At 34.8% G+C, this 19,234-nt stretch overlaps 2 protein-coding genes across 4 annotated transcripts in view; one reads left to right on the top strand and one right to left on the bottom strand.

Moving 5' to 3' along the window:
• LOC122828200 (serine/threonine-protein kinase N2-like) overlaps nucleotides 1–14,860 on the top strand; it is a 24,917-nt gene extending 10,057 nt beyond the window's left edge. For all 3 annotated transcript variants that reach the window (XM_044111546.1, XM_044111547.1, XM_044111548.1), the window contains exons 8-22: nucleotides 1,112–1,255; nucleotides 1,337–1,412; nucleotides 1,489–1,681; nucleotides 2,659–2,785; nucleotides 3,499–3,569; nucleotides 3,669–3,726; nucleotides 3,810–3,901; nucleotides 4,385–4,561; nucleotides 5,343–5,405; nucleotides 5,488–5,564; nucleotides 5,699–5,841; nucleotides 5,953–6,060; nucleotides 7,431–7,511; nucleotides 8,165–9,768; nucleotides 14,734–14,860. In XM_044111546.1, coding sequence (XP_043967481.1) covers nucleotides 1,112–1,255; nucleotides 1,337–1,412; nucleotides 1,489–1,681; nucleotides 2,659–2,785; nucleotides 3,499–3,569; nucleotides 3,669–3,726; nucleotides 3,810–3,901; nucleotides 4,385–4,561; nucleotides 5,343–5,405; nucleotides 5,488–5,564; nucleotides 5,699–5,841; nucleotides 5,953–6,060; nucleotides 7,431–7,511; nucleotides 8,165–8,368 — 1,614 coding nt within the window. In that variant the 3' untranslated portion in view covers nucleotides 8,369–9,768; nucleotides 14,734–14,860. The remainder of the gene's footprint in view (nucleotides 1–1,111; nucleotides 1,256–1,336; nucleotides 1,413–1,488; nucleotides 1,682–2,658; nucleotides 2,786–3,498; nucleotides 3,570–3,668; nucleotides 3,727–3,809; nucleotides 3,902–4,384; nucleotides 4,562–5,342; nucleotides 5,406–5,487; nucleotides 5,565–5,698; nucleotides 5,842–5,952; nucleotides 6,061–7,430; nucleotides 7,512–8,164; nucleotides 9,769–14,733) is intronic.
• zdhhc12a (zinc finger DHHC-type palmitoyltransferase 12a) lies at nucleotides 11,400–19,234 on the bottom strand. Its single transcript, XM_044111550.1, has 5 exons — nucleotides 18,961–19,234; nucleotides 18,041–18,174; nucleotides 17,796–17,885; nucleotides 17,078–17,244; nucleotides 11,400–15,018 (listed from the first exon to the last, which is right to left on the bottom strand). The coding sequence occupies exons 1-5, from the start codon at nucleotides 19,055–19,057 to the stop codon at nucleotides 14,697–14,699; spliced, it is 810 nt and encodes a 269-aa protein (XP_043967485.1). The 5' UTR covers nucleotides 19,058–19,234; the 3' UTR covers nucleotides 11,400–14,696.

Below are 19,234 nucleotides of genomic sequence, written 5' to 3'. Positions count from 1 at the left end.
CAACATATTCTTATATTTTATATTTCAAATGCATTGTACATTATAAATATTCAGTTGTGTTTTAAAGGTGACCTGTCATGCTTCATTGAACAGTTTGGGATTAGTCTATGGGCTATTACAATGTTTGCACAAAATTATTCTAAGATAATGAGATAAAGTTGAAGATTTGAAAAATTTCCATGTTTTTTTTTTTTTTAGATTAGTCTCAGAATCTCAGCTTTTTCTCTCAAGTTTTCAACTTTTTCTCAGAAATTCATAAGTTTTTCTAAAAAATTTCTGAATTTGAAAGAGTTTTTTTTCTTTGAATTTATGACTCACTTTACTCAGAATTTTCTTGTTTTTCTAGAAAAGTTTTGAGATTAATCAGATTTTTTTCTGTGAAATTTACTCAGTTGTTTTTTCTATCTGACATTTTGCCTTTTAGCCATTGTATAAAATAAATACATTGGTAAAAAATAAAATAAAAAAATGAAAGCAGACATTATAGACATTCTGAAAAATGAAAAATATTCAATGACATTCATATGTGTATTTAGCATTTTGTTTCTACTCTTAGAAATGGTGGATAAATTCAGTTTGATTTTCTTAACCAAAACTGAATTACATTTTACATTTGTGAATATTAATAATTGGATTAATTTCCAGTCTTGTGCCTTCATTCATATTCTCTCTGTAAATAACATGCTCATACCTTAGTGAAAACAAATGAAAAAGTTATTAAATTTTTCCAAGTTTCTTGTGAGATGTGACTATTCCAGAATAAATGACTGATTGTTTCTGAAGTTTCTTTGTAAAATTGTTTTATCTCTGAAAGCCTTTGTATTCCTGCAGAATTTCCTGTATAAACTTTGAAACAGCAGGGGGCGCTGCTGTTTCAAAACTGGCGTTGCTTTAAGTTGTAGTTTTATTTGAGACCAGCAGGTGTCAGCCTTACACCTGCAGTTTTAAACTAATTATATCTACCGAACCCAGTCGTTCTATTTGTCTTACTGTTACAATTTAAGTTTAAGAACATACTTTTTGTAGTTTTTTGCAGATATACATGTCCTCCTGTTCAACCATTAAGTAATTCAGGTAATGTGTGTTGCGTCTGTTTACAATCTGTTGACAGTCTCGAGAGCTGGAGGTTTGCGTGTTCTGGCGGTTCCGGAGGACGATGTGTGCGGTCAAGATCCTGCGTCTGGAGGAGTTAATGGGGAACCCAGACCACAACCAGGGCTTCAATCTGGAGCCACAAGGCCTCCTCCACATCCAGGTAACCAAGAGAGGAAGAACCTGATGGTACACCATTACTTTTTAAAGCATTGATGAGGAGAATAAATGTAAACATATATAGTTTCAGTTCATCGACACCGTGGTGGAGCGGCAGCCTAAACTGAGACGTCAGCGATGCATTTTCACAAAAGAGAGAGGTAGAAACAAACAGCTCTGCACCAGTCCTGTGTATCCATCTTTTTTCTTTTTAATTGGGGTTTTTTAATTCCTCAGGAAAGAATTTCCTCCGAGCTGCTCAGATGAACATGAACTTTGCCACCTGGGGCCATCTCATGATGAGCATCCTCCCTCACTACAGCTCCTTCGCCACTTTCAGCTCGCATCTCTCCACAACGTCGGAACTGATCGGACACAGTCCTCCGAATCCGACGGAAAAGAAGCCTGATCCGACATCTTCACTGCCAAGGTCAGATACTACAACGTACAGAAGTCTTTAATTTAAAAATTGAGGCCAGAAAATGTCTTAAATTCTCAAAAAACGTAAATTGATCTTAAATAAGCTAATAACAAGTCTTTTTGCTTAGCAAATGTTTAGTTGTGTGCAGACATCTTGTTAGGTTGAGGCTGCCGCTAGCTAGCTGCTAATATGCACTTGCTAGCTAGCTAACTTTTTTTGCACTTATCATGGGAAAGTGTAAATTTATTGTTAGTTAGTTGCGGCATGCTAAAACTTTTTTGCTTAGCAAATGTTTAGTTGTGTGCAGACATCTTGTTAGGTTGAGGCTGCCGCTAGCTAGCTGCTAATATGCACTTGCTAGCTAGCTAACTTTTTTTGCACTTATCATGGGAAAGTGTAAATTTATTGTTAGTTAGTTGCGGCATGCTAAGAAGATAAAAAAATAAAATTACAAAGATATAGTAATAAAATTAGAGAATAAAGTAATAATATTATGACTTTATTATGGCACTATTAGGACTTTATTCTTGTATATATTATAAGAGAATGCTCCAAAATCATTATAACCATTAAAGACCATTATAAATTCCATTCATAATGGTTTAAGTTAGTCAAATTTACAGGAACCCTGTTTTAATTTTATCTGCTTTTCATTGAGTGATATCATGTTCTGCAGTTTGCTGATCTCAAGTAAACACTTTTTTTTTACATACAGAGATTCCGGTCAGAACATTTGTATTTTGTTTCTGGTACGACTGTAAATCTTATGGATATAACAGCACTCTGCACCAATATGATGATTGAATAGCCTACGTAATAAATTAATTATAAATAAAATTTTTTGTTGTTGAGCTCATTTGTCTATTTCATCAATAATTTAACAGCACAAAGGGGTTTTTGACTTGGAAATGTTGCTTATTTTGTCGATATATAGTTTTCAATTAAATAATTACAAGTGACAGATCTAAAGTTGTTTCTTTATTCAGCGAAACTCCGCTAATTAGACTGAGTGTCACTGAGGACCATCCGCCTCCCATCGACATCAAGCAGCAAGAAAACATCATCACTAAAGAAGAGAAGACATCATCAGTGCCTGCACTGCAAGAAAAACTGGTAAATAAACATTCAGGAATAAAAAACTATAAATTCCTAACCCAATCATCTTTTTCTGTAACTTTCAAATTGAGTTTTTATTCATATAAAAGAAATTTACTTTGAAACTTTTCAGTCCTGTTATTTAGCTCAAGTTTATTTTTAAGATCAGAGCATGTAACACTTGTATAGGTTTCATGTGGCTTTTTGGACTTTCTACAATAAAAATTTGACTAAAAAAGTGTAGAGTCAACATTTTTGTATGAGGTTTTTATTTTATTTCTCCCTTGGAATAAACCTTGCATTGATAGTATGACACAAATTTCAATATTTTTATTTTTATCTCTTTCTTACATTGGAAATATATTTTATTATCATTTAATTGTTCTCATTGTTCTTAATCTCATAGAAGAAACTGCATCAGTCCTCTTTTTGTAAATATTTCATATTTTGTCTAAGTTTTAAATAAATTAGCAATTCTTTAAAATATCCCTACATATCCTATAATAAATATTTATTAAACTTCTGTTTTGTCTTTTCACTAAAGGTTAAATAACACTTATGGCTCTAGATGAGTTTTATGTCCATCCATCCATCCATGGATTCATGAATGAATGGCTGGATGGTCGACACATGAACAAATTGCTGTCTCTCTGATCAAAACTTAACAATCAAATTGATAAGACTGTATGTTTAAAACAAACAAAAATTGTTTTTATTTTGTCTTTTTGCAGATTTCCATACACCCAGCTTCCAGTCCAAACACCGGAGAAGAATGTGAGGATCAGCCCGTATCTCCTCTGAAGTAAATACAGTCACATGTACAGATGTTCATGCAGATGTCTTATAAAGTGAACCAGAATGAGACATGGCCGTTTCTGTTTGTATGGCTGTTTCTCTGAAGGATGAAGGTTGAAGATTTTAAATATACTTCAGTTCTGGGAAGAGGACACTTTGGAAAGGTAACGGATAACACCGTCTTCCTCTGAATTCAAGAGAAAAACATCCATCCCTGATATTTTTAATGTGCCTTTTTTATAAACAGGTGCTACTGGCCGAATTCAAGAAGACAGGACGACTGTACGCCATTAAAGCCTTGAAGAAACGAGACATTGTGACTCGTGATGAAGTGGACAGGTGAGTGAAGCTTCTGCACACCTGACTTTATTAAAACAAAGGCAAAATATGTTCACCTGGCTCACTTTAATATGAGGAACAGCAAGGCTATTTTATTATGAAAAATCACGATTCCTTGGTTCTTTGGAGACGTTCTGCTGACGAACCCAGAATCAGCGACAATGGATGAATAATTTACACATGGATGGATGGGTGAATTAATTGATGAATGGATGAATTAATGGGGAGATGGATGGGTGGATAGGTTGATAGACGAATGAATAGATCTCTAGTTAGTCATAGTTCTCTATATCCGAACTGATAGATGTTTAAAACACGTTGGTCATACATCACTTCCTGAACCTCAGACTGAACTCCTCTGAGGTTTTTCCGCTGTTTCTCTGACATAAAGGACCTAAAATGGCCTCCTAAAGTCACCACTTCACTCTAGAAATCTCACTCAGATGTTTGTGTTTGCCTGAATCTTGGTTTGGTTTTCTTCAGCCTTATGAGCGAGAAGCGGATCTTTGAGATGATCAATGCCTCCAGACACCCCTTCCTCGTCTACCTTCACGGCTGCTTCCAGACCGCTGATCACGTCTGTTTTGTCATGGAGTATCTACCCGGCGGGGACCTGATGATCCACATCCACACTGACGTCTTCTCAGAAGCTCAGACCAGGTTTATACAAACTCCTCGTCTTCAGTGTGTTTAGGGATACAAGTTATTGATTAATGACTTAATCTACAGTTGATTGATCTGATCATTGACTAACAATTAGTTGATAGGTGACCATTTTCTTAAAAACCTGAGTTTTCTCTTGTGTCAAGAGGGTTGATCGTCTTTCCATAATGTAAAGGGCATAATTTTTCATAATGTGCTGAATTTAAAAAACATAATCAAATTAAAAGGTTTAATTTATTAGTTGTATTAAACACTGACTGAATAAACAGAAAATTGTTGTTTTCTCACATTAAATAAAGTATAACAAAACAGAATTCTCTTAAATTTCCTGGTTGGAAAAATAAAAGATAAAACTTAAGGAATTTGTTGAGTGTTTAGATTTCAAAATTGAACTGCATGAATTGCATTTTTCATCCCGGAAACTGTTTGGCCCGTTTTTCTTTCCCATTTTGTTGTTGTCCCACCATATTTGTTTCTGTATCAACTGGCTCCACTTAAAGATGACAAATGGCGCCCTCTGCTGGGTGGCAGCCAAACTACAATGCTAAAAGAAAATTCAAATTGACATTATTAGTCAATAAATTGGAACCAATTTTAACCTAATAAACCACTAATTAAAAATGAATCAATGAATTGTCTACATCCTTAGGGCATCCCATTTCTAGAAAACTTTAAATTTATATATTTTTTAACCATTTTCTTCTTTTCACGTTTGTTTGTTTTTGTTTTTTATATTACTATTGTTGTTTGTAATTTAACAAACTGCTGTTCTGTTCAGGTTCTACTCCGCTTGTGTCCTGCTGGGTTTAGAGTTCCTCCATCTGAATAAAATCATCTACCGGTAGGTCCAACTGGCCGAAGCGACGTCACATCGTCCGAAACCCAGTGTTGTTTTTATTGTACGCCCTCTTTGGTTTGTGCAGAGATCTGAAGCTGGATAACATACTCATGGATGCTGAGGGATTTGTTAAAATCACAGACTTTGGACTTTGTAAAGAAGGTAAAATTATTACATATCAATTTATTTATCATTGCTTGGTGGGTTTCTAGATTTTTAAATGGTCATTGTTCACTAAGTTAATAAGTACTCTGTTATTTTTGAACTGGTAAAAGATCAAAATGATATTTTTGCAGGGATGGGCCATGGAGATCAAACCTCGACCTTTTGTGGGACTCCAGAGTTTCTCGCCCCAGAGGTTCTGACTGACGACACCTACACCCGCGCTGTGGACTGGTGGGGGATGGGCGTCCTAATTTACGAGATGCTAGTTGGAGAGGTTGGTGGAATATCTGCGCTTAGTTTTTCCAAACATTTTAAAGATAAACTTTAACAGCTCGATCATTCGTAACATAAAGGCTGACTCAGCATTATTCTGCCTTCCTGCTAGTCTCCGTTTCCTGGTGAAGATGAAGAAGAAGTCTTTGACAGCATCGTAAATGACGATGTGCAGTATCCAGCGTCTCTTCCCACTGATGCCGTCTCCATCATGCAGAAGGTTAGTTGGACAAATTAACTTGGTCAGAAACGTTAATAAAAAAAAAATCTGATGGCCATTAAGAACAGAAACGCTTTCCACTTGTTAAAGTAAATTTGTCGAGCTTTTCAGAAACCCTGCAGGACAGAACAAAAAATAAGACAAAAGTCTTCTGGTGTACTTTTATTTGGGTTTCTGCTGCATCTAAAAACAATCCACGCACTTAAAAACAGACAACCAACCATTTTTAGGCAATAAGTTCATGTTTTGGTGTCTGGAAAATTAACCGTTTTAAAAACCTGTGGAATGTAACGTCACAAATTAGAAGGCACTGCACGTTGCCTGGCAACCCCAGAAGCCCAGTCTGTTACTTAGCAACCCTGGTAGAGTATTGTCAGCTGGTTTTACCGCTACATACTGGAAAAGACAAAAGTTTTGTTGTTGACCTACCATCCAGAAGCCACTTGCTGCCATTATCTAGAAACTATTTTGTGTAAAAATTGATGTAAAACCTCAACGGAGCACAGTAAGTCACCTTTAACACCAAAAAAAAGCCTTCAGTGCTATTGAAGATTAGCATTTGGGAATGAGATTTAAGAAGACTTTATTTTTGTCTTTATTCAAAGACAAAAAAAAAAGTTATTTACCGGTTTACATGCTTGACCGGTAAACATGCCTACGGTCACTAGGTGGCAGCAGTGCTCAAATTAATCAACAGGCTTCATGCTAAACCCATTAGATGTATCCTGCACAGGTTTCTAGCAAGTTTGAGGCAGTGAAGGAAAAAAAAGACAAATTATGAAATCATAGTAATAATATTACAATAATAAAGTCATAATATCTGAATAAAGATGCAATGCCACCAGAAAAAAAAGTTGTTTTAATGAGAATAAACTTGTATGTAGTTATCATCTCTGCAAATCCTTGTGGCCCTTTCTCTAAAATAGACACAGTTGTTTCCACAGTTGCTTCTGATAATAATTGCTACTGATAATAATTAGTTTCTCATGTGTTAAAAGATTGTTATTTGTAAAACTGATACTAAACATAACTCAACGTTCCACATGTTAACGCTGTTTCTCAGAAGAACTGTGATCTCAATGGGATTTTTCTGGTGAGATAAAGGTTAATAATAACATCAATAATAAGAAATTGTGACTTATTCTCGTATTACGTGTTTATGCTGGTAAATGCAATTTATTTAATTTATTCTTGAATTGAAGTTGCGGAGAGGGGGCTGCATTTGGCTCTAAAACCCCAACAAAACCTACCAGTCTTCCACCATTAGGCACTCTTTGTTTCTGTAATTGGAATAAAAGACAATAAAAACCTACTGGGGTCTCAAACTGAATTAAAAGAATATCTAAATTGCGAAACTTTTCTGGTTTTAGCTGCTGAAGAAGAACCCGTTGAAACGTCTCGGAGGCGGAGAGAGAGACGCAAACGAGGTCAAAGGAGATCAATTCTTTGAGGTAAATCGCATCAGTTTCATTTTCTCCAACAGAAGTTCAGCCATGACACTTTCAAACTTTTAAATATTCGCATTGTGAAAGAAACGCATTGATTTAAAGCCACCCTACACTGGTGCTCACACTTTTTCAAAATGATCAACCAAAGTGCAAAACATATGTTTATTTATAAATATATTCAGAATTCTTTATATGTTCCATTACATTTGAAAGTGATACATTTTTATTGTCTTACTTGGTCCAGCTCTCCAAATCATTTTTATACCTTTTATTAACATTTAAGAGAAAGAAACAAAGGCTAAAAATGAAAAACTTACTAGCTATCTAGCTAGTTTTGCTACACTTAGCGCCATTGTTTGTGCACTGTCAGAAAATTTTCCCTTTTTCTTATTTGTTATAATGGCAGTTGGGAAGCAACTAAAGGCAGAGTTGGGTAGTAACTTACTGGATTTTTTTGAAAAAAATTACTGAGCTGAGCTTAAATGATTGATCATTTCATCAGTCACTTAGTACTTGAGTAGACTTTTACCAAATACTTTTATACTTTTACTTGAGGAAAAAGTAGTTCTACTCTTACTTGAGTAATTTTTTGGGTCTTCTGCCACCTCTGTATCTGGAGAAGTCTGACCCAGTTTGACTTTGTGAAACTCTTCTAGACTATCGACTGGGAAGCCCTGATGGCCAGGAAGTTAACGCCGCCGTTCATGCCATCGATCAAAGAGCCCACAGATGTCAGCAACTTTGACAGCGACTTCACTCGACTCCAGCCGGTCCTGTCTCCGCCCTCCAAGCCCTTCAGCCTCTCGGCGGAGCAACAAGAGGCTTTTGCAGACTTTGACTTCTGTGCTTTGCATGGTTGAGCAAAGTACTGGAGACTCCGGGGGAAAATTATTAGCGCCAATTTCTCGGCATTACTGCCGACAGCCGGTAGCAAACCAGTACCAAATATGCATGTTGCCAAGTATAATCATCAACCAGTGTTGACTTCAGTAGTAGAGTTTGCAAGAACACTGATGTTATTTGTTCTAGCGCTGCATTAGCTGGTCAATACGGAGGACGATTAGGGCCAGTAGCAGAGGTCGCGCTAACGGAATATTTTCTGTATTTGACCGGTTATTTTTTTAAACGACGAGAAAATTTTAAGCCTGTCAGTCATTGACAGGTAATAATTCACACTCTTGACTGGTGCACATTCGCAGACATTATAGACTTTACGCAAAGTGTTTATTGCGGAGGCAACTAAAATCAATCAATAAAAAAACGTAACATCTGTCTGTTTCGGGGAAGCGAAACCAGGCAAAAAAAATCCTTGTAAAAGCGCAAGCCCGGACCGAGCACAGGGTGAAAAATTGTTCAATTGATCGGTTTGGATCAGACCCAACTGACCAATGAACCAGCGCAGATTTCTCTGTAGATGCAACCAGGAGGAATTTGAGAGGCTGTGCGTTCAGACCGCAGCGGGTGACGTGCTGGTAATTTACATGAAATTGCTTAATTTAATTTATTGTAAGTTATTGGGGCCACAGTCAGTGGTTTTTGTCACGGAGAAAAAGTTAGATGATTTAATCTGCGTTATGTGTGATTGGATCTGGATTCACGGTTCAACTAGGTGAATATTAACTAAACCGCATAAAAATGCGTCTAAATAGCTGATGTTAATGTGATTATAAAAATGCTGTCGGTCAAAATGATGGGGAACAAAAAAGCCTAGCGCGACCTCTGGCTAGTAGAAAAAAATAATTCAAAATCATGAGTTTAAGGTGAATATTTTCAGATTAAAGTCAAAATTCTGATATTAAAGTCAGAATTTTTAATTTAAAACCAGAATTCTGAGATCTAAGTGAACATTCTGAAAAACAAGTAAGACTTTTTTTTTTCTCCCAGTGGCCCTAATGTTCTTCCGTATGTTAATATTTCAGTGAAATGGTGTAAAGTTAATCCTCACTGTCAGCCCTTTACAAAGCCTCGTCTTGGACTCTGGTAACCTCTGTTCTTGATTGTTACCATTTAGACCTCAATGACTGATTATAGAAGATAAATTAGGCATAGCCCAGCTGAAAGTGCTATTGATCTGTTTTGACAAGCAGGACTTTCATCTTTTAAATCAGTTTAAATCTCACTGGATCACATTTAAAGAAATCTCCTGTCCCAGTGTTGACAGCATCTTTGAATGAAGCGGCTCAGTCATTTACAGACAAGAAAAAGCTAACGATGCGAAAACGCTCAGTGGGCGCGCAGTCAACAGCAAGCTGTCGATGAGGTAAACGATTAACTATTTTTACTATTTTTAGCCAAGCAGAGTACATGCTGGTGGACGTTATTATCACCTGTGTAGAGGTTTAAACTACGATCCGACTTTGTAACCACAAAGTAAGCTAACACGTTGGTCACTTTATGCCGCTAGCTTAGCATTGTTTCTGTAAAACATATCCGCTCTAACTGAATACATTAGATGCTTGAAGAAAATATTACATTATTTAATATTTTGTAACATTTTTTAAGTTTATTTTTCTAGATTAGTCTAACAAGAACAAAAATACGTCTTAAATAACTGTGGAGACGCAACACGTTTTTACGAAAGATGTTTTGAAAATGTTCACTCACTCAATGTTCTTGCTACATAAAGAAGAAAGTTGCAGATAAGATGTATAATTATGTTGGAATATCCCCAGATAATGTTACACCAGTGGAATGTACTGAATTATAATCGGTTATAATTTGAGCTGGTGGAAAGCATTATTCAGCTGTTTTGACTTAAAATTGGTCTACGTTAGCATCATCTATCTTTTTAAATTTAAAAAACTATTAGACCTACTGGTACTTTTAGCGATATCGTGTTGTGGAAATTCAATGCTATTTTAAAACTGCTAAACCCCGCATTTGTTATAATGCTTACATTTTAAATCTATATTGTTTCTTTGTTATTAGGAGTCATTGTGGAAAGTCCAGTGCTAGCCTGACTATGAGAAACTGTTAGCTTAGCTTTGATTCGCTGAGGTAGACTCCCGCTGTAAAACACAGAATTTTATATTTACTCCAAAATAATCCCAACCAAAACATAGAATAAATTAAAATTTGTAAAATATATATACTTATATTCTAACTTAGTTGAAATTATTGCTAATTTTAGTGTTATAAGGGGTAAATAATCCGTTTGTTTGTCTTTTTTGCTCAAATTTATTGTGCAATGTGTTTAAAACTATTGAATATTTGACATATCTTTAGGCTAAAAGCTACACTTTGTGACTCACACAGTTGTCTTATCGTCACAGTGTTACAAAGCTTCACTACAATTGAAATATTCATTACAATATATTAAATATATTCATTCATATATCTAATGTAAATAGAGTCACATTTATTAATACCAAACCAGCCAGTTAAGGCCTTTTAAGACAGATATAGCTTGCTTTGTGGCCTTTGCTTATTATCTTTAGTTATTTACAGTAATTAACCTTTATGGGGACCTTCGGCAGCCGTTTCTATGCATCACTGTGAAAGGCTTTGCTCACTGCCTTGAGGAATAAACAAGCTAACCCATTGTGTGATTTCAAATGTTTAGCAAATACATTTCACATATTAACTGTTGCAAAGATAAGTCGTAACATATCAGTCCCTTCCAGACCGTCTGGTTTATGTTTTTGCTACAACGCCATGGTTAGCTTGTGCACCAGAGATCCTGCAATAGTTAGCGTTACAAAAGAAGCCATAGATCATATATTATAGCCATAGCTGTAGCTAAATGTCTGCATATTTATTTTTGCATTTAAAATGCTGTCCTACTGAGTTTGGATTGGTTAGGAAAAAAAGAAACAATGAAGGGCGTAAAAGGGAACAAATGCTGATGTTTTTCTTTAAATGCAACATATTTAAAAAAAAAAATGTTTAAACTTTATATTTAGTTCTTTTATTTTTATATCAGTTCATGAGACATTGATGAAATCATTTCTGTTTGGTCAAAATACAAAAGGTTTAAAGCACCAAAAGCACTTTAACCTGCAACTGACTTTTACATTTTGATTTGCTACATGAACAAATTCTATGGAAGCCTATTCCTGCCATAGAAGGTTTTGGTAGAGACAAACTTTAAAGATGGCTTTACAACAACAACAAAAAAAACTTAATTTTCTTGATAATTCACATAGATTATGACTTTTATTATTGTGGTTATGACTTTAAAACCACAATGACTTTAAAACTCAAAATTGTGACATTGAAACTGAAAATTGTTACTTATTGCTAAGTAATTATTAAAAGTAGGATTATTACTTTTATTCTCATGATTATAACTTTAAAGCTTGAAATTATGATTTTGTTGTCATAATTATGACTGTTAAAGGTGAAATTATGACAGTGAAACTGAAAATTGACATGTTTGGTTTCTAACTTTAAAACTTGAATTTAAAATTTGAAATTCTTCCACTTGACTAACAGCTCAAATTGACAACATTTAAACACAGATTATTGCCAAAATATACATTCATTGAAAGGAAATTGACAAAAAAGTCAAAAGTTTTCCATAAGGAGTAACAAAAACTGACAAATACTGTATCAAAAGTCTGGAAAAGTTAACTCCATCTATCAAAAATCCAACATTCAGTTTTGATTTTGACATTTTATGCATGGCATCTTGAATCCTGCTGGATTGTAATTCGTCTAAAAATTCTCGATAAATTTTTAACTGCCGACACAAATAAAATTATTTTACTTTTCATTTCCATTTCAAACATGTGAAATTTACAACAATCATGGCTTCTCCTCTCTTTCCTGACAAAAAACCCCCCAAAAATTTAGCTTTAAAAAATTAACAACACAAATATTGGAAAACCAATAATTTCCAACACTTATTCAGTGTTGTGACGTTTAAGGAGTAACAGAAAGCCGACTGGACTGAGGTAGAACAAAAATATTAAATCTAGAACTCAAAATTACCAGGAAGACCGAAGGATTGTCCCTAATCTCTGCTGCTGCTTCAGCTTTGTCTCACCAATCTGGATTAGAGCAAAAAATGTACAAAACAGAGCCAGAAAAACATTTATTTAAATCTTTTTGTCTTTTTCTACAATGGAGTATTAGGGCCATGCTAAGAAAAATAATAAAAAATTTAACTGCGAGAATTAAATCATAATATTATGAGAATAAAGTTGTAATTTTTCAACTTTATTTCAATAATGACTTTTTTCTCGCATTATTTCGACTACATTCTTTTACATTATGACTTTATTTTTGTATGACTTAATTTAATAAATTACGGAATACAGAATAAAGTCTTAATATTACTATTTTATGTTTTTACACTTTTATTCTTGTATTATGACTTTTTTCTTGTATTATTTCGACTCTATTCTTGTAACATTACGACTTTATTTTGGTATTACGACTTTATTTTTGTACAACCTAATTCTCGCATTACGACTTTATTTTTGTACTTTATTTTCACAATATTATGACTTTAATTTTGTACAAGTTTATCGTAAAATTCTGACTATTTTCGTACAATTTTATTCTCGTAATACGACTTTATTCTTGTAACTTGACTTTGTTCTCATATTATCGACTTTCTCATGCGAGTTTATTCTCTTAACCTTATCTTTTGTTTTTTAGTATGGCCCTAACATTTCCAACTTGTTTTCACGCCACTAGATTAAATTTGCACAAAACCGTGTCAGTTTATATTGACTGTTAAAATTATCCCTGAAAATCAAAAACCGGATTAAAGTTTTCCGAATATTATCCTTTTCATCCGTTAGCGGTTCTCTTTAAGGAACCATCTGCTTCGAACCACATTTTTAATTCCTCTGAAAGTCGATATTTTGGCTGTTTGGTTCGGCTGACGTAGGAATCTGTAGCGAAACATTTAGGAAACTGTTGTAGCACTTTAAGCTGCCGCTGCTGAATATTACATGTTATATATGTTTGTCAGAAATGTATTTAAATGTCAGTGAAGCATCCTGAGTAGTAATGTCCGTCTGTACAGATGTACTCAATCTCAACATGCATATCAAATGTGTTTTAATGTAATTAATAAATACAAAACAAATCAGTAAAAAAAACCCCGCATGTCTCCCTCTTTGTTTTCATGTTAAACAGTTAAAAAATAAATTACTAACACAAGCAGTTGGAGCTTAAAAGGCATTTAGTGCTTGAGTAAAATAAGGAGCTTTTATCAAGCCAATAATCTGCTTTTTCACAGGAAAAATGTTAAAAAATAAAGCTCTGAAGAACCAAAAGTCATTCAGATTATTAGCTGTGTTTATAAAATCCACGTTTTGACGTTGAATCACCCGTACAGACACTCTGGTGACGACGTTTCCTGAACTCATGCCATATTATAAGGAATATGGTAAAAACGTCTTATTTCACCTATAATGAAGTCTGTCACCATAATAAATTGTACTGGACGATAAACTGTCCCAGAAATTATTGGGACAATTTAGAAATTATAACACAATAATATTGATGTTTTGAGGCAATTTTTAATATATAGATAATAGCATAATAATGCAAGCTCAGCCTCTCAAAGATGAATAAACTTTAATTTTTTAAAGTACACTTAACACTAGATCTGGAAGATATTTTAAATATTAAGCAATAAACAATTAGTCACACGTTAAAGTAAAAAGAGCTCAATAATTTTCATTTTGAGACTTAATTTTAGTTTTTTTGAAGGAATATTTTGTTTGCAGACTTCATAATTTATTGGTTTTGGTCATTTATTTGTATTTTTTTCTGAATATTTTTTACACAAGAATTTTACACAATTCTTGTGTAAAATGTTCTTGACAAAATTAAAGTTTTTAACTTTAAAAGGACAAACTTGCATTATTATTACTATGTTACTTGAAAATGGTCTCAATAAACAATTTTACTGTTTGACTTACAAATGAGCTCCTATATCTTGCTGAAACGTCACTTTTAAGTTAGTTTTGTCTTATTTTAACATATTTGCAGTAGAATAACCTAAAATACTTGGTAATACTTTGAGTTTTTGCAGTGACGTGTTGCTTGTAACTCCCTAAAGTGATTTTAATCAACAGTTTTCTAAAACTTTTAAAGTTTTATTTTAAATTTTTTGCTGCCTGTTTACTCATTTTCAGAACCCTTTGAATAATAAATAGAAAATTTGGCTCCTTGGAAGCGAAATTTATAACAAAAATTCTCCTGCAAAAAGTCAGCATTTCCTTCATTTTAAAATTCGTTGAGTTCTGTGGCGTTTTTCTGGTAGACCTGCTCCCACATCACCGTCCTGCAGATGCAGAAGAAATCCCAGAGGTTGCAGAAAACGCCGCGGTCGAACGGGTTCTCCTCGCCGCCGTAGTTCTTCAGGTAGGAGATCCGGTGGCGGGACATGAACTCCCAGGTGGTGCAGTTGATGGAGACGAGGTAGAGGTGGCAGCCCAGCAGCAGCAGTATGACGCCGGAGAAAACCCCGACCACGGCGAGCGCCGCCAGCAGGAAGCCGTTCGCTCGGAACCACAGATCCCACGTCACGCCGGGAGAAATCCCCGAGCTGGGACAGAAAAGCAACAAAAAATACAAGTTAGAGACATAGAAGACAGAAAACAGGTAAAAAATAAATTGTAAGATTAATAGAAACTTTCTAGAAAAAACAAGGAAATGTCTGGGTTTAAAAAATTTTTAATTTGTGAGAAAAAATTTTTAAATTTAGAGTTTAATCTCAGAAACTTTATACCAGGAATAAGGATATTTTTCAGTATGAACATTCAGAAATTTGAAAGAGAAAAGAATTGAAAATTTTCAGAATAAACAAGAAAATTTCTGGGTTTGAAATGTCTGAAATTTGTTAGAAAATAACTCAAATTTTGAGATTAAATCTCAGAAATTTTCTAAAAACAAAAAAAAAAAACAAGGAAATTTCTGAGCCTGAAAATGTTCTTGTTATTTTCTGAATGTTCTTGCAAAATATTTTGCAAGACAAAATAGATTTCATATTTCCTTCAAATATGAAATCTTCCAGGAAAAAAAACAACAAAATTTCTTGTTTAAAAGTCGAATATTTGCAAGCAAAAAACTCAGAAATCCCAGTTTTAATCTCAGAAATTTCCTAGAAAACAAGTAAATTTCTCAGTTTGAAAAGTCAAACACTTTCTAGTGATATTTTTCAGAAATTGGCAAGTTAAGCACATTAACTTCCATTTGTACAATTTTATGGTTGATCCGTATCTTAGAGTTTGGAGATTCAGCTTCCGTCAAGACATCTTAGATAAAGAGACTCAAAGGTTGTTTACTTCGTCTTATGTAATGCACTCAGGTATCAGTCAGGGCTGATTAATCAGATCTCCTCTCTCTTCTGCTCCAGGTTCAGATTTCCCTTTAATCTAACAGATTATTCTAAAAACAGTTTGTTCTCTTTTCCCACAGTAAAATTTAAACACTTTCAACCATTCTCAAGGCAAGTTTTCATACGTTTCCAGCACCATTTAGGAAATAAAAGCAATGCAAATGAACTGAAACAGACAGTTTCAGTTCACTATTTTATATCATTTATTACTGTTATTAGTTTGGTCTTGTGTTGGTATTCTAAGGTAAACTAAATTTTAAATGTCTCTTTTACTTTCCCTCTACTCCTGACTGGTCACAGAAAGTTGCAAAAAATACAAATCTCTAAAATAAAATTTCTCATTACATTTTGCAGTCACTTGGGAAATCTAAATAATTTGGTTAAATCTTACTAAGCGAAAACAGAACAAATTAGGTTTGATTTAACTAAAGACACTGAGGAAAAAATGTGCATGCATCTTTTGTTTTTAAAGAAATTAAGAACTTTTAAAACGTTTATTTGAAACTCAAACCGTTGGCAATTTCATAAAACACGATACGATATTGTGTTTTTACAGTCTTCACTTAGTGATTATATTCTCTCGAAGGTCTTATCCTCGACTGTTTAGTCATTTTTAATTGTTTTATCTGAAACATTCGAGCACATTTAGTGATTTTAAACTTCAAAGTGCTTTTTTTGATTGTTTTTTATAATTATAATAAATAAACAGCAGCAGAATGAGCTTAATAAAATTAAAATGAGGTAAAAATCGATTTGAATGAGGCTTTAAAGCTCTTCTGGTCGTTCAGCTGAAAAGCTTCACTTTGATCTTTGACTTGCAGATCCCATGATTGTTCAAAGTGTTCTTGAACACATTGCAGCTTTCTCTTACACAACCTGCTTTCTCTAAAGATCAACACGAGTTACCTAACTCAATAAAACCGCAGAGCTTCCCTCATCATCCTTAACGGTCACCTCCTGTGTTTCCTTCAACATGTTAGGACGTCACAAAACATGTTCCTTACATCTTCTAACAATCCTTAGATAAGTGGATCTCAATCTGCTCAGTTCTGAATATTTTTGAGCTACTTTCAGAATGAGATGTTTTAAGCCCTCTGTCACTTTAAATCCTAATAACCTGCTGCTAGCCACGCCCCCCACTCAGCGTTTACACTCACACATTAAAATGTCTGCAAACTGTCACAGTGTTGGTATGGTAGATTTAAAAAAAACAGTAAATATCTGCAAAGAAAATCTCTCAAATTGTAGAAGTGCAGAGTGGACGTACAGAGCGATGTGAAGGGCCCACAGCAGCGCCAGCAGCTGGACCAGCAGGTAAACCACGAACCAGCGGTGGTTCCTCTCCCCGACGCAGTTCTCGATCCAGGGGCAGTGATGGTCGAAGCGCCGCACGCAATGTTTGCACGTCTTACAGTGCTTCGCTCTCATTGGCTGCTGCTCAGGACACACACAGGAAGACAAACGCATTTTATTAATCATGCAGTCACTCCACTAGGACGACAAAAGCAAACTTGAACTTTTTCGCATTCTGTCACATTACAACCAAAATGATGTATGTTGTTTGAAATGTTTCACAAATACAAATCTACTACTGATTATTTTATTAAACAATTAGTCTGATGATTAGACGATTAATTGGACAAAAAAAATTGCCACGTTATTCATATTTTATTTAACTTTTCAGGCATTTTTTATAGAATTTTAGGAACACATTAAAAGATGCAAGTAAACAATTCAGTTTCTTTTTTAAATAAGAAAATAAAAGATTTTATTACTTATAATGCACCAACATAGCATTCCTTTCCTGAATTTGAACCAGGTGAAACAAAAAAAAAAATCCAGCTGAGCCAAAGCAGCGAAAATCCAAAGATAAACTAAAAGGCTTTTAATAAACCAACAGAATTAACCAGCAGGACGTGAAGTCAGTTGGACGGAAAGTTTTAGTGTCGGATCAGAAGTTTCTGGAGCCAGCAGGGGCCGGTTACCTGCAGCAGGCAGAACCCACAGCGCCGCAGCCGAGGGGTCGATGGCTGAGGGATCATCGACTCCATTTCTTCATCTGACCCTTGACCTCCCTGCATACAACACAGATGGTTGTGGATTAACATCCGACACCCAGGCCCATGGCGACCTTTCAGCTGATAAACCATCTCAAATAGTGAACACTAGTTATATCCTTGCTGCCTGCCTTTTTTGTAAGGAAACCCATTTTTATTAAGTTTATTCTTACCTTAAGCGTGTCGGTGAGGACAAACCCAGGATCCATTAAAGAGACGGTGAAGTACAAAAGCACCGACAGCAGGACCAGCAGGAAGAACAGCGCGGGCAGCAGCAGCTCTCCTTGCTCCTCACATCGCCGCAAGTCTGCACACATATTCATTTCTTTCATGAGACGGAGTTCAACTTGACCTTTGACCTCTTTCCGAAAGAAAGAATAAATATTTGTGTTTAATTCATTATTTTGTTTAAGAGTGTTTGGCTCAGTAAACCTGGAACACATTTTGAGGTGTGGTGGACTGCAAATCAAGAATACAACAACATATTAGGGTCATTTTAGAACGACAAAAAAAAAAAAAAAAAAATCTCTGCCCAAAAGGCTTTTAAATCAATCTCAGAATTTTTTTTCTTTGTTTTTTCAAACTTTGAAACTTCAGAGTACTATTTTATTTTCTCTATTATTTTTCAACTGGTCTCAAATAAAATGAAAATTAAAACTGAATGTCTTTTAGATTTTCAAAGATTTACATATTCATTTTCTACATAAGATTTGACAACTTTGTTTAATAAATTGTAAAAACAACAAAAAAGTAACACTGACAACTTAATACTGATGATCTTATCCAGAATATTTTACATTATCATAACAATCATTAAACTGTCATACAGCAGAAGTTGTCAGTCAGAGGCCTTTTCAGATTCGTTGCAAGACTGACTGCTACAGGAGATCCTTCCTGCTCACATCATCGTTATCCACATTTTTTTTCTTTTAATCGAAATGCTTTCTTTGTTGTTTAACAGCAAAAATATTAATTATTCATTTAACATAACCTAAGATGGAAAACTTAAAACGCCTCTAATTAATCTGACTTATCTTTATTATGATAGAGACATTGCTGTACAAGTAAAATTTGATGGTTTAAAAAAACTCACCTGTGTTGTGCAGGAACAGAATGAGGGTTACGACCCAGGTAAGCAGGGTGTGACCGACCCGCACCAGAAAACCCGACCGGAACAGACTCTGGACCATCCTAACAGCAACACGACCTCTCGGTAAGGTCCTGACTGAACCAAAAAAACGAGAAAGAATTTTTAAAAAGCCTTTATGTGCCCCACGAAATAAACGTAGAACCCATTTTGGAGCTAGCTTCTCTAATTAGCCCTCAGTGGAAGCCCTTAAGTTTAAATACTTCCGTGTTTTGGTATG

This window comes from Gambusia affinis, linkage group LG03 (genome assembly GCF_019740435.1).
Source record: "Gambusia affinis linkage group LG03, SWU_Gaff_1.0, whole genome shotgun sequence".
Taxonomy (NCBI): Eukaryota; Metazoa; Chordata; class Actinopteri; order Cyprinodontiformes; family Poeciliidae; genus Gambusia; species Gambusia affinis.
The sequence above is the reverse complement of the archived record's forward strand: the minus strand, read 5'-3'. Positions and strand labels throughout refer to the sequence as shown.